Genomic DNA, 14,129 nt, shown 5'->3' with positions numbered 1-14,129 from the left:
ATAGAAAATCATTGAGAAAAGAAAAAAAATATGTGTTTCTAGTTGTTGAATAAAAGGCGAAAATGACTGCCTCGTATTTGATGTTTATAGTTTACACGTGTTTAGAATAGTTGTTTTGTAATAAAAATCGAATTTTCATCACCTGCCACTTTAAAATATCTTATTTCCTACCCTTAGCCTAGCCCCGTTACAACCCTTACAAAGACCTTATGACATGTGCTTAGTATTCGTGTTCGGTGGTGGAGAATGATTAAGTTGCAAGCCTATGCGGGTACGTGTTCTAATCGGTTTTGAGCGATTACTTTTTGAAAGTGCTAATACATTATGAAAATTAGCCAAATTATAAACCGAGTGGAGAAAACATACGTGGTCGAAAACCGGTGATCGTTTATGCTTAAGTTGATGTTTTATGTAGCTTTTAATCTTTAATAGCCTACTTTTAATGGTATTTGTGTTTTACAGGTCTAAAAGAGTTGAAGGAGCTAATGGGGAGCTAAACGGAGCACCGGGACGCCAATCTGATCAACCGGGGATGTGAAATGAACAAAACCGGGTTAATCACGAAGATTGGATGTGTTTTGAGGAATGTTAATGGATTTAAAATGAATATATTGGAAGATGGCATGACGAGTATTTAGCGGGTCGTTATTTGGGAATAATTCGCCTAAGAAACTAGCACATCATGCATATCACATACCATACCCTTTATATATGTGAGGTTTTGAGCCACTTTTACATCATAGAATCACATGCTTATGTTTCTTTGTTTGAGTGGACCATTAGTCATGTATTGTAGAACTTGCAACTTTTGATACGTTTGAGACCATAGACCGAATACAAACACAAGAATGATTAAGGCATTAGGTAAACCTTTTCCTTTTACACCATTTATATATCCTTACCCAAAAATTTATCCCTTAGTAGCCAAGTTTGAGCCTAACCCTTTCATTTGACAACCCATTTAGCCCATAACCTTAAACCTTTTTCTTTTATACCCGTGTGATGGAAATTCGACTATAGGTGTCAAGCTTGTATAGTTGTGAATTGTTTGTTTGCATATAATAAAAAAAGAGAAAAATCAGAAAATGTTGCGAAAAAGAATAGAAAATCATTGAGAAAAGAAAAAAAATATGTGTTTCTAGTTGTTGAATAAAAGGCGAAAATGACTGCCTCGTATTTGATGTTTATAGTTTACACGTGTTTAGAATAGTTGTTTTGTAATAAAAATCGAATTTTCATCACCTGCCACTTTAAAATATCTTATTTCCTACCCTTAGCCTAGCCCCGTTACAACCCTTACAAAGACCTTATGACATGTGCTTAGTATTCGTGTTCGGTGGTGGAGAATGATTAAGTTGCAAGCCTATGCGGGTACGTGTTCTAATCGGTTTTGAGCGATTACTTTTTGAAAGTGCTAATACATTATGAAAATTAGCCAAATTATAAACCGAGTGGAGAAAACATACGTGGTCGAAAACCGATGATCGTTTATGCTTAAGTTGATGTTTTATGTAGCTTTTAATCTTTAATAGCCTACTTTTAATGGTATTTGTGTTTTACAGGTCTAAAAGAGTTGAAGGAGCTAATGGGGAGCTAAACGGAGCACCGGGACGCCAATCTGATCAACCGGGGATGTGAAATGAACAAAACCGGGTTAATCACGAAGATTGGATGTGTTTTGAGGAATGTTAATGGATTTAAAATGAATATATTGGAAGATGGCATGATAGAGGGTTGAATTACGAGTACGTGGGCGAAAACGGTGAGTAAAACGGATCTATAACGAAGAAGTTATGAAGAAAACAAGAAGTCTGGAAATCCGCATTTACAGGGGGCGTCAGGGACGCCTTAAATGGCCGTCGGCGACGCCCTCCCGATTACCGTGTCGCGAAATTTGTGTTTTAATGTTTAGGGACGGGTTGCAAGGTTTCGTTTGACCAATTTTCGGGGGTTACGAGTTGGGGAAGCTGAAAACACCATCTTGGAACCATTCTTGATCATCTTTTCCATCCCTAACCCATCTCTAACACCACCACTACTCTCCTTCACCTCTAACCCTAACCGAATCACCTTCACCATCATCATCAAACCCTCTACCATCATCCCTAATCGATTCTCCACCAAACCCTAACACCTACCCTCCATCATTCCTCCAAGACTCAAGGTCATGGCGCCATGTTCGTGCTCGTCATCCGGTGATCGCGTCCATTCAACCATGAGCGGCTAGTCTCGTCGGTTTCACCCCGGTGTAGATTGTTGTAAGAATTCTAGGGTTTATGCATTTGTATTTTGATTTGATTTTGTGAAAAGTTGTTTAGTATTTGAACCCTTTGATAATTATCGTGCATTTGAATTGAATTTGTGAATTGTCGAATGATTATAAAATTTGACTTTGCGAAATGAATTTGTGCACTTATGCCTTATCTTAGGTTAGGATTCATGTCCGAGGTAACGAAGTGCATTACGGTCCGTTGTCTATGACGTTGATAGCAATTGGCACCTAAGCTTCGTGATAGTAATCCGTTAATCACTATATGCAATTGAATCAAGTTAAAACATGTAGGAACCCTGGGTCTTTCAATAATCGAACCGGGTGTGGAACTTGTCTCTAATTTCTTGTTTTAATCATTTAGTAATTTAGTTGCAATCTTAGTTAATCACAAGTGTTTTTGATAATACCAATTGTCGGGTCACTCCGATTTATTTTCCAACCAAATAAACTTATAAAAAAATTAGCAATCTTCATAATCACATTAAATATTTTTGTAAATAGTCTAACTAGTCGAACAGGTCATGCGATACTGACCACATGCTCTTCGTGGATTCGATACCCGACTTACCCTAGCTACCTAGGTTTAATTGGGTTTTTGACTGATCGGGACGACACGGTCACGTCATGTCTTGACTGCAGTCATGACATCTTCCCATTTCTTTGGCAAGCCGTCCTTGCCAGAGATAGTCATAACCAACTGTTCCTCTCTAACAGCTACGATGAAGTGGTTACACGCATTTGGTCGCACACGTCACCTATTTCTAGGCATTCTTTGTTGTATCGGACGACGAATGCTTCCAGCGATTCGTCGTCCCTGCGCCAAATGTTCATGACGTCCATGGAATCACATTCATGGCGTCGTTGCTGGCTAAAATGCGCAAGGAACTTGGCTTCCAAGTCCTCAAATGATTCCAGTGATCCCACTGGCAAAGAATCGAACCAAGCCCTTGCCAGACCTGTAAGGGTCTGAGGGAAAAAATTACACCAGGTGGGTTCGTCCCAGTTGTCGTTGCACCCCGCGCTGGTGAAGATATTTATGTGTCCGTCCGGATCGGACGAACCATTATATTTCCCAGTATTCAATGGGAATTTTGTGGTGTTGACACCGGCGTGAGCGATTCTTGGGACGAACTTGGAGTTTTCGACCGCAGATTTTTGCCGGTAGGGTTGGTTCTCGGGACGCTTTGCGGCGCGGAGGTATGTGTTACGGGGGTGAGTGGTAGGAACATAGTGGCGTCCTCCCGGTCTGCTGCTGGTAGCATGAGATTCCCTGCAATATGTATGGTCGTCCGGGTCGGTACGGCCATAACCTTCGTGATGGGACTGCGGTCCAAGCCGGCTTCGAATGCCGGAGCCGCGGTGGGCTGTGGATTGCCGCTTGTTATCGCCTTGAGGGCCCAGGCGGCTTTGTATTGGGCCTCTGGCACGAGACCCATATGAGGAATCGTCCTCATCGATTGTGCGGACCTCACAGTAAGAGGATCCGCGGTCTTCACGCCTGCTTCGGGAGGCTGGGCGTGAAGGAGCCCTGCCGTCGTATTGTAAAATACGACCCGCAGGGGTATGTGGTGCCGGGGTAGGGCCGCCGGTACTTGCGCATCTGCGTAGGCTCTGTTGTATGCTGCGGCCAGCAGAGCTGTTTGCTGGTCGTACCAGGCATGAAGACTCATATCTGGAGGAATCACAGGTGCGTACTGTGATAGGTCATGTCCAAACGTAAGGGATGCGCCCCCTTGCGTTGACGTGCCAATGTGGCCAGGGTTTGGGGCTGGGGGAGCAGTCCCCGTGGGCCTTGGGTTAGTGGGATTTAGGTTATCCCCGGTGGTATTGTTTAGACGATCAGACATGATCTTTTGAGAGGGAGAGGGATGGTTAGGAAAGTGCTAAGAGTAGCGGTGGGCGCCAATGATGAAACAATGGTTAACCGGGTGGGGTTAACACACTGATCTCGTCAAGAAGGGTTAATCCCTTTCTCTCGAGGATGGCTGGCTAGATCGTCCGCCGGTTGATCTCCTGCACAAGGAAACAAGCCGTGACTCGTAACAAGGAGGATGGGGTGAGGGGTGCTCCTTGTTACCACTCTCCGGCGTGAGAATCAGTAATTTTCTTGGGAAGCAAAGTGTGATAGTAGTAGTAGTAGTGAGAGAGTTGTGAAGAGATACCTCAAACCTGGTTTGGGGTTGGTATTTAAAGCCGAGGAGTGAAGGAGGAGCTGAAGGGACGGACTGACGATGTGCTGCCCCTTTGCAGGTGTATCAGGCTTGTCGGTTGTGGAGGTGAAGCCACGTCCTACTGCAGTGTCAGTCTGCTGCCTACGTATGGCCTGACAGGCGGCTGCCAGTGGTGCCACTTGCTCTGTGTTTGTACTTGCCTTGTGGGTAGGATGCGGTGCGGGCCGCATCGCTGCCCGCGGTAACCTTTGATGTTCCCGCGCTCCAAGCCTTGACAAAGACATATGCGGGATGCGGTGCCAAGCCGCATCGCCGTCTGTGGTGACTGTTGCTGTTGCCCAGATCCCTTGTCGTGACGAAAATGTCCATATGATGCGGTGCCAGCCGCATCGCTATGCACGTCCGCTTTCATACACAAGGTAAGGCTTCTTCTTATCCTTTGACCGATTGGATTCGAAGGACGCGTCCGTGCGGACGCAGTTCTTCGTTGGTGGGGTTTTTTTTGATAAGGGTAATGGTTACTCGCGGTCAGGTGGCGCGAGATTTAGGACCATACCCCTTCAAGTGGGCCTAGGGAATATGGGCCTAGGGTTTTGGGGGAAACCCTCCCTATAAATAGGAAATAGAAATGAGGAGCATGAGTTGGTTGTTTGTTTTTGAATCTTGTATTTGACAAACATTTGTATGCAAGATTAAGCATCCAATTCAACAATCTTTCTACTTGTTCTTGATTATTTCGTAAAGATCATCAAGCTTGGATTCCGCCCATCCTTGTTGATCGTCGTCTGATATCGTTGTTTGATCCGGATTTACGGGACTCACACAAATGTCTGACCAATTCAGATTAGAGGTCTTAACCATTCAGACTCTGTATAAATCTTAACCATTTAGAGGCAAATGTCTTAACCATTCAGACATCTGCTCGTGAAACAAACAGTCTGAACCATTAAGTGCTGAACCAGTAAGAGGTCTAAACCATTAAGAGACTCATTAAAAGGTAAATAAACAACCCCGAAGTCTTATCATCAATCTATTGTTTCCATGTTTATAATGGCTTCTTAATGTGAGATCTCTTGTTTATATTCATATCTTGAGATCTTTTTTCTATATATTTTACTCTAGCACTTTAAAATTGTTGTACAACAATGATCATCCTTGACTAGGAATGTACCCTTAAAAATGCTAACAGTGGGATTGCTCTAATAAGATCGTTAGCCAAACCAGGCGTTTTTAGGAGTGACGGACCTAAGGTGACGCTGAGTTGGAGGGGGAGTGACGTCCCTCAAGATTCTTGAGGTGGGAGTTCTTGTTTATGGATCGTATGTGAAAAAAAAGAGGTTGTGAGGGGAGTGGAACTAGAGAAAGGGCCTGCTCCGTTAAAGTTTTTAACTCACGCGGATTTTTGCTAGGAAAAAGTAAGGTGTCCGATACATTAACATACACCCATTGGTCATACTCTAGTACCAATTGTCTTACCATTTAGCATTTTTAGTTGATGTTTCTTTATGCACGCAAAGAATCTTTCTTTTGTTTGTAAAAGAATGAGTATAAATATATATTTATTTACGAATTATTAGAAAATTGCATAAACATTCACAACTAACACAGTTACACAATAGTGTAAATTTTCCTTTTAATGGTGTATAGTTCATAAATCAGATTAATCTGAAACTTTTAAATAATGGTTAACTTAGTTACTTAGGGTGAACGGGGTGGGTGGGTGAAATGGGGTGATTGAGTGAGTTTACCTCGCGTTAATACCACCACCAACACTTTGGTGAGTGTGTTGATTAAGTGTAAGCTGTGAGCAATGTTGTAGAAGGCGCTAGGCGCTACTCGGGCGGTGAGGTACAGCCTAGGGATTAATCGGGATTAATCGGAATGGGATTTTTGTATGTATTTTTTCAAATTTATATTTATATACCCAATAATATAAAAATAATACTTCAAAATTCACATAAATACTTCAAGTTTCAGATAGTATGGTTCGATTTTGACCGATTTTGACCAATTTTGACCGCCTAGGACCGATTTTGACCGACTAATATTGTCCGATTAATCCGATTTTTGACCGCCTAGGACCGATTTTGACCGATTTTTGACCATGACCGATTAATTGACCGCCTAACTCAAAATTAGGCAGTAAGTGACCGCCTAGCGCCTAGGCGCCGATTAATCGGCCGCCTAGGCCGATTTCTGCAACAGTGGCTGTGAGTAGTCACCGAAGAGGAAAGAGGAGAGAGAGTTGGATAATGGTGGACCTCACTCTTTTCAACCATTCACAAATTTTTTTGTTTTTTATATTTAAAAAAAAATAGTTTACCTTTTCTCAAGAGAGATGACCACCCCTTATGTTTTAATGCAAGAGGGACTTAGAGAGGGAAATTGACCTGACAAGATGTGATTAGGTGGGTGGAGAGTTTACCTCTCCTCAAGATGTGACGAGTGACCACCCTCTCACCCTTAGGCTATGGAAGAACTTGGAAAAGCCAAGGCAATGGTTGCTGAGATAAAACAAAGTCGTTAAGAAAGGCATGCTTGCATTAGGCTGGATGAAGTGTATGATGCCTACAAGGAAGCAACACAAGCACACAGGTGGAGCAAAGAAAAGGAATGCTTTGTTGATCCTCAAGGAAACCCAACAGTTGATCCCGAGAAGGTTGATTTTAAAGCATTAGTTGCTGCCATGGTTGTAAAACAAGGTTTCCAAGGCCGAGTACTCCCCGAGTAGTCGCTACAAGGTAGGCTGTCGAGCCGACTTTCTTCGACTCCGCCTAATTACTCGGAGTCGGTCAAACGCGGTCAACCTTGGCCAGAATTGGATCTAGTAGGTCAACTCGGGGCTAGTTTGACTTAAATAATAATAAAAAATAATTTCTATGTCTATCATATTAAGGAATGAATATCATTTTAACATATTTTGTTATAAATATTAGTAAATTTATGTTATTTGACGTATATTTAATCTATAAAAAGTAATTTCTTTATAATTTAACATGTCCGAGTACTCCCCGAGTACTCTCCGCCTATACCGAGTACTCTCAACTCCCCGGTCGACCGACTAGGGAGCGCCTAGCGACTTTTGCAACCATGGTTGCTGCAATACCTACTGTGAGTGTCTGGTGCAAAGGCCTTGAGGAGATTCCAAGGTATAAAGAAAAGGTTGAAGAAGGCATTAAGAAGGTGATATATGCCAGTCTGGAGAAGAAGAAGAAGACAGTTGAGAAGATTGTGGATGAGAGTGAGAAGTTGGTGAATGAGGTGAAGAAAGCTGATGAGAAAGCTGAGGAAGCTGTTGCAGAGAAACAGTAGGAGATTGAGGAAGTTCAGAATATGGGCTTTATTACGTCACGTCAGATCCACCTAGGCGCCACCTCATACGAGAGTTTTAAAGTCCTTCCCTTTAACTTGCATGCAATGGTTTAAAGCCCTCATCATACTACCTAATTATTTTTTTGATTATATTTTGTCTTTTTTTAATTTATATGCGAATTTTATTTAAAACAAACATAATTTCAATAAAATAAAAAAAAACATTACAAAGTACTTAAAAAATAAAAATAAAAACCTACAAAGTTACTTAAAAAATAACCGACTTGATAATAAAAAAAAACTACATATATTTGTTGTTTGCTAAATTACCCCAAAACGGATTGTTGGAATCCCACGAGTTTTGATTGTTGGGAAACATTGCGTGAGTATGATAAAGTTTATAAAGTTTTTAGATGGAGAATAGATAGAGAATGGATGAATATTTGAGTAAAGGGAGTAGTGTATTTATAGTGTTAAAATTAAAAACTAAAACTTATTTTTTTTATATAAACGACCGTTGCCAAACGGTCATGTTTGAGCAAAATCCTCAAACAACGCGCTAAATGGCTTGTTACTGGGCTGGCGAGGCATGGGTAGCGCCCCCTCTTTGGCGGGCAGGGTGTAGGGCGCCATAAGACGCTAACGACGATGATGTGACTAGGGGCGGTATACCACACCCCTGGACTTAGGGATAAGTAAATTGATGATTTTGATTAGATTGTATTAATTAAACTAGTGATACGTAATATTTATACAGTTTTATTCACGAATTAAAATCCGAGTTATTGGCATAGTGACCCTTGATAAGTTGAAACTGATCGTGTAAACTAAACCAACTTTAGTCCCTAAATTCCAAATTTACAAACTCAAGATCTCTAAAACCTAATTAAATTTCAAACATCAATTTCTACCAACACTGATCCGTCTCCCATCTTCGCGACCGATAGCCAGGGGCATATCTCATCGAGGACGAAACTACAGTCCGCCTCTGGACCAAACTGCGATCATACGCCGCTCGTTTTTCAGGATCCACAAGTGTCGTATACGCCAAGTGCACTTTCATAAACTCATCCGCGGATGACTCACAACTTCCCACATCCGGATGCAAAACTCTAGCCAATCTCCGGTACGCCGCTTTCACCACTAGCGTATCCGCCCCGACACCAACCCCGAGCACCTCGTACAACGACGAAGAGCTAGTATTACCCGTCCTCTCCGCGGTTGTGTAACCAGCAGAAACCCGAGCTCTTCCGAACCGGACCGAGCTCGAACTCGAATGTGAAGGTTTGTGTGAATTGAATTGGGGATTAGGCGAAGTAAAGAAGGATGATGAAGTAGAAATAATGGCCATTGTGAATGGAAGCTGCGATTGGTGAGTTTGTAAGTTGGATTTATAACAGGAGATTTGGGGATGCTGAGCTGGAGTTATGGTGGGCCCATGTCATGGTATGAGTGAGTCAGCAAACAGTCAGTGGTTGTGTTTACGGCACTGGGGTCCACCACCGACCACCGTCAGTCACCGCCAGTTACGGTGTTTCTACGTAGTCGACAACTATTATGCCACGCATAAACAAAGTTTCTTCCTTGTTTCCTCCGTCTTATATCAAAATAATAATATCTCTTTTAACTATATTCATCTGGTTTTTTTTGTGAGTATGATGGATATCATGTTTTATATATAATTGGCGGACCCATGAATTATTTGTTGTGGGTGTGAACGGAGAGTTTAACCTTATTTTCAAAAGGTGCGATCGTAATTTTAGAATATAAAATACACTAATTTTTTTTTAAGTGGTGCGCCCGTCCACCCATCAATACCTATAGGCCCACCGTTGATATCAACTTTGAATGGCAACATAGTTAAGGCTATTCCCAAAAGCTTCTAAAAATAAGAACTCTAGTAAGACATAATACATTATAAAATATAACACAATGTCGAGCAAAACATAACAAAATGTCGTGCAAAATATAATACAATTTCGAAGAAAAAAGCCACAATGAGTCACAAAAAAGACACAACACAAATATAGAAAAGACACAATGATGTAAACATAAAGTCTAGATTCTACAAGCTAAATATCTAAAACCAAAAACATAAAATCTCACATCGTAGAGTTCAATGAGACGGTTCCAATGCCGCTTGAATGAAGTACGTTTAGTAGTGTTATGTAAACATGAAGTACGTTTAGTAGTGTTACAGAAAAGACACAATGATGTAAACATAAAGTCTAGACACAATGTGGATTTGACGGCGCAGCTATGAAGGGGCCGGAGGGGGCGCCCGACCCCCGAACTTTTCGCTTAGTAGTGTTATGTATGTACGTTTCGTATAGAATAGATACATACGTTTTCGACCCCCCCCCCCGTTTTATAAGAAGATAATTTTTTAAGTATATACTTTTAGGTCCGGTGACTTCCGACCCCCGGTGAAAATTTTCAAGCTTCGCCACTGGATTTGAGGAATCCCTTAAAGCCCATACCCATATATAATATATAATTTTAAAAAAAAAATTGGGGGCCCTATAGTTTTGATGGCCCAAGACCCAAGCCTCATTTGACTTGTGCTCGTGCCGCCCTGATTGCATTACATATACACCAAAACTAAAGACACGTCAAGACTAATCATAATCAAAAGAACACCAATTAGACCACACTATCAACTTCAACTTGGTTATGTTCATCACCGTATCACCCCGAGTGTATGTGACACTCTAATGGAAATCTTAAGAAGATTTTATAAGAAAACTCTAGGTGGTAGCAAAAGATGAATCGTCATAGTAAAATTGCTGGAAAATTAGAGTTTTTTCATGAAATAAAAACATATAATGGTTTCCATAGATAAAACCATCAATCGATTAGATTAGACATATATAGGTTTGTTCCTTGATTTTTAGGGTGGAGGGAGTGGTCAATCACTGGTGAGTGTTTAAGTTATTTTTTTCTCGCCAATAATATCATGTCATGTCAAGTCCGCACACAATTCCCTATTTTGCACTCAATCACTGGTAATGGTTAAACACATGGAGAGTAGTAAGAAAAAAAAAATATGATTGATTGAAAGAGGTTGGGACCCACCATTCACCCATTCTCTCTCCTCTCTATCTTCTCTTCCCGCATCGGTGACTACTCACCGCCTACACCCCTCCCCGTTCACCGCTCCAACATCGGCATCCCCTTCCCTATGCGACAACCCCACTCCCCGAGACCCCTCCCCGCTACGATACCGTCCACCCTTATTCTTGTTGCTCTTCTATTTTAAAAATGTTATTTTTTGGCGGTACTTCCATACGATATAAAAACAAGTTAGCAAAAAGCTATAACACCTAACCTAATATAACAAATTACGAAATTATATTACGGATCTTAAAACTATACCAACACTTACATAACAACATTAAATTTAAATCTAGTTTTAAGCCAATAAAGAGAGATCTTTTTGATAGCTTCAAAAGGTTATCCAATTCTAGTGGTTTCCAATTGAATACTCTTATAAAAGAATATATAACTAAATTAACGAAGGTTTGGAACTTTTGCATGTGAGGAGGCAAGCTCATACTTTGGATAAGATGAACGGTTAGAATATAAAATTAAGGCGACATTAGACATTAACGTAGGTTATAAATATGAATATATTAAAATCTACGTATATCATCCACTCGAAAATGGACATCTGTCGATATGTGTAGAAGAAAACCAGCTGCACACGCCCCTTTGACAAATTAAAAGGTATTTGTATCAAATTATTATTCTTGTTTTCTCCGACATTATATAATATATTTTTCCAATTTATACTTTTGATAAAATGATTGATGAATATACAATATTCGATAACTCCCTTGTAAGCCCTAAATTATGAATTGATATATTGTGTATTAGTATTCTTAGGTTAGAAACTCGTGTATTATATAATAAATAAAAAAAAATACTAATAGCTAGTAATGAAAATTTTAAAATTATAAAACTATATTTGAAATAAGATATGATTGAAATTATGTACAACTACCCTTACCTAATTTGATGTGAACTGGGAGCAACCGTTAACCTAGTTTGATGTAAATTGGGAGTTATTAGTTAGACATGTTTTAGTAGAGCAGAGATGCAAGAAAATAGTTAAAAGTATCACATAAATGATGTTTGAATCAAAATATGATGTTTAAGAACTCAAATGAAGAGTTTTATGAAAATTCTTTTTAAAGTTTAAAGTCATATAATGCTCTTAAAAGCCGTATGTTTGACTCAAAATGCATAACGATATTTAATTATCCTAAATGATTAATGTCAAATGTTGACGACGAAACCCACTCAAGTAAATGACTATAACATGATTGCAAGTGTGTTTGTGAACAACTAAATGTGAATTCGTACGAGTTGGGCATCAATTGTGTCAATGGGTCAAGAATTTCGGAGGGGGCACTCATCTGGTTGAAGTGTTGAGCCCACTACCCATTTCAACTTATCATCCAATATTATTGTGTCACATCACTATCCAATACAACATTGATAGAAATGCAGCTCCGAAACTTGTGTACATCACCATCCAATACATCCGTCCCTCACGCATTCATACCCTAAAAGCAACCCGCGAGGGAAACCCACATGGGTTGCGGCGGTGTTGCTTGGCCATCTAGCTCAACCTGCAAACGAACCCGGGGGTGCTCTCACCACCCTTATATACCTTATCGAGTGTGAAAATATAGGTGTTACAAATTCTCTATTTTTTTTATATATTCTCCGTCAAGGATGTGTCGTTGAAGATACTTACTTTTCTAGCAGTATATTTATATGTTCGCTTTTTGCTTAAGTTAACTAATGGTTATTAATCACTTTTCATTTAAATGCAAAAATGTGTACTAAGCTTCATAATTTCGAAGTTTTAAAGGTCATTTCTCAAAACTCCATATGTATGGTTTTTAATTTCCTACACTACATGCATGTATATCATTGGTGGATAACTTTATAGGGGATGGTTTAAATGAAAACCACTTTTATTGTGAAAACTCGAAAACTAACTAAAAAAAACTTAAAAAAACCTAAAAAACATACAAATTTTTTTTTTTAATTTTTTTTTAGAAAAATCGCTACTTTTTATATATGGAAAAAAAAATTCAAAAAAAAAATTGTTTTTGGTTGTACTGCACATGTGCACTAATACGGAAAGCCTAAACCACTTAACCCACCCCCCCCCCCCACCGACACCCCCAAAAACCTAAACCCCCCACCCCCCCCCCCAAAACCTAAACCCCCCCCCCCCACCCCCACCCTCCCGAAAACCTAAAACTAAACCCTAAACATAAACCCGAAAAAAACCTAACCCCCCTCCCCCCACCCCCACCCCCCAAAAACCTAAACCCCCCTCCCCCCCACACCCAAAAACCTAATCCTAATCCTAAACCTCCAAAAAAACTAACCCTAAAAGCTAAACTAGAATCAAAAAACTAATTTTAAGCATGTAATGCACATTGTAGTACATGTTATATTGCACATGTGCACTACTATAATAATAGTATTGAAAACAAGACGACACCATAAATCTTTTTTTATGTCATAAAAAATATGCTCGAATATACTTGAATGAAAGATAAGAAAATTTGTGATCTTATGGTGCCATTTTTGTTTTAAAATGATAACGTATGGAGAAATGAGAAATGTTTGAAAAGTTATATATTTTTTGTTCCAATTTTACCCCTCCTTCATTAAAAGTCTTCCCTCCCTCATTTTAGTGGGTTTTAGTTAGTTTTCTAGTTTTCACAATAACTAGTGGTTTTCATTTGAACCTTCCCCTAACTTTATATATGTTTAAATATACATATATACTCTTGTTGCATAGTTATTAAAATCTTAGTATAAATTTCAATAGTGTGCAAGTTTTTGTGGTTGTAAGATACACCGAGTCTTGGGGAACTCTAGTAGTCAATGATACCAATCAAAGATACAAACACAGGTGTAAGTGTGAGGCTATACATGTGTTTTAACTTCCTATGACATTATAGCCTAATGGTATTTTGAGAGTGGAATAAGACTTAGAGACCGTTAGATCCTAGGTTTGATTCCCACAAAAGAGTTTTTTTTCCCAAATTTATTGGGTTTCCTTCTGAATCGGTATATAGGCATTATTGCCTAGTGAAGATGGATATGATTAGATGGTTTAATTGGTGGGACGATGATGTTCCAATAGTCCATCGGTGATCCAAATTTGCCGTTAAAAAAATTACAAGTGTTTTAGCTAAAAAGTTATTTAAAGTATCATGTCACTATCACATAAAGAATAGAGATTTAACTAATTAACCCTTTAATAAGCGTGTTGTGATTTAACTAAAATAAAAAAATAAAATAAAAAGTGTGATTGGTTGATTAGGGGTGGACGAGCTTCCTTA

The 14,129-nt window shown here is 39.7% G+C and overlaps 1 protein-coding gene across 1 annotated transcript; it reads right to left on the bottom strand.

Annotated features, from left to right (window-relative positions):
* Positions 1–8,494: 8,494 nt before the first annotated feature.
* Positions 8,495–9,134, bottom strand: LOC110908188 (chaperone protein dnaJ 11, chloroplastic). Its single transcript, XM_022153087.2, has one exon. The coding sequence runs from the start codon at positions 9,104–9,106 to the stop codon at positions 8,663–8,665; it is 444 nt and encodes a 147-aa protein (XP_022008779.1). The 5' UTR covers positions 9,107–9,134; the 3' UTR covers positions 8,495–8,662.
* Between the last annotated feature and the right edge of the window lie 4,995 nt (positions 9,135–14,129).

Source organism: Helianthus annuus, chromosome 14, assembly GCF_002127325.2.
Source record: "Helianthus annuus cultivar XRQ/B chromosome 14, HanXRQr2.0-SUNRISE, whole genome shotgun sequence".
Classification (NCBI taxonomy): Eukaryota; Viridiplantae; Streptophyta; class Magnoliopsida; order Asterales; family Asteraceae; genus Helianthus; species Helianthus annuus.
This window is presented reverse-complemented; position numbering and strand designations above follow the sequence as displayed.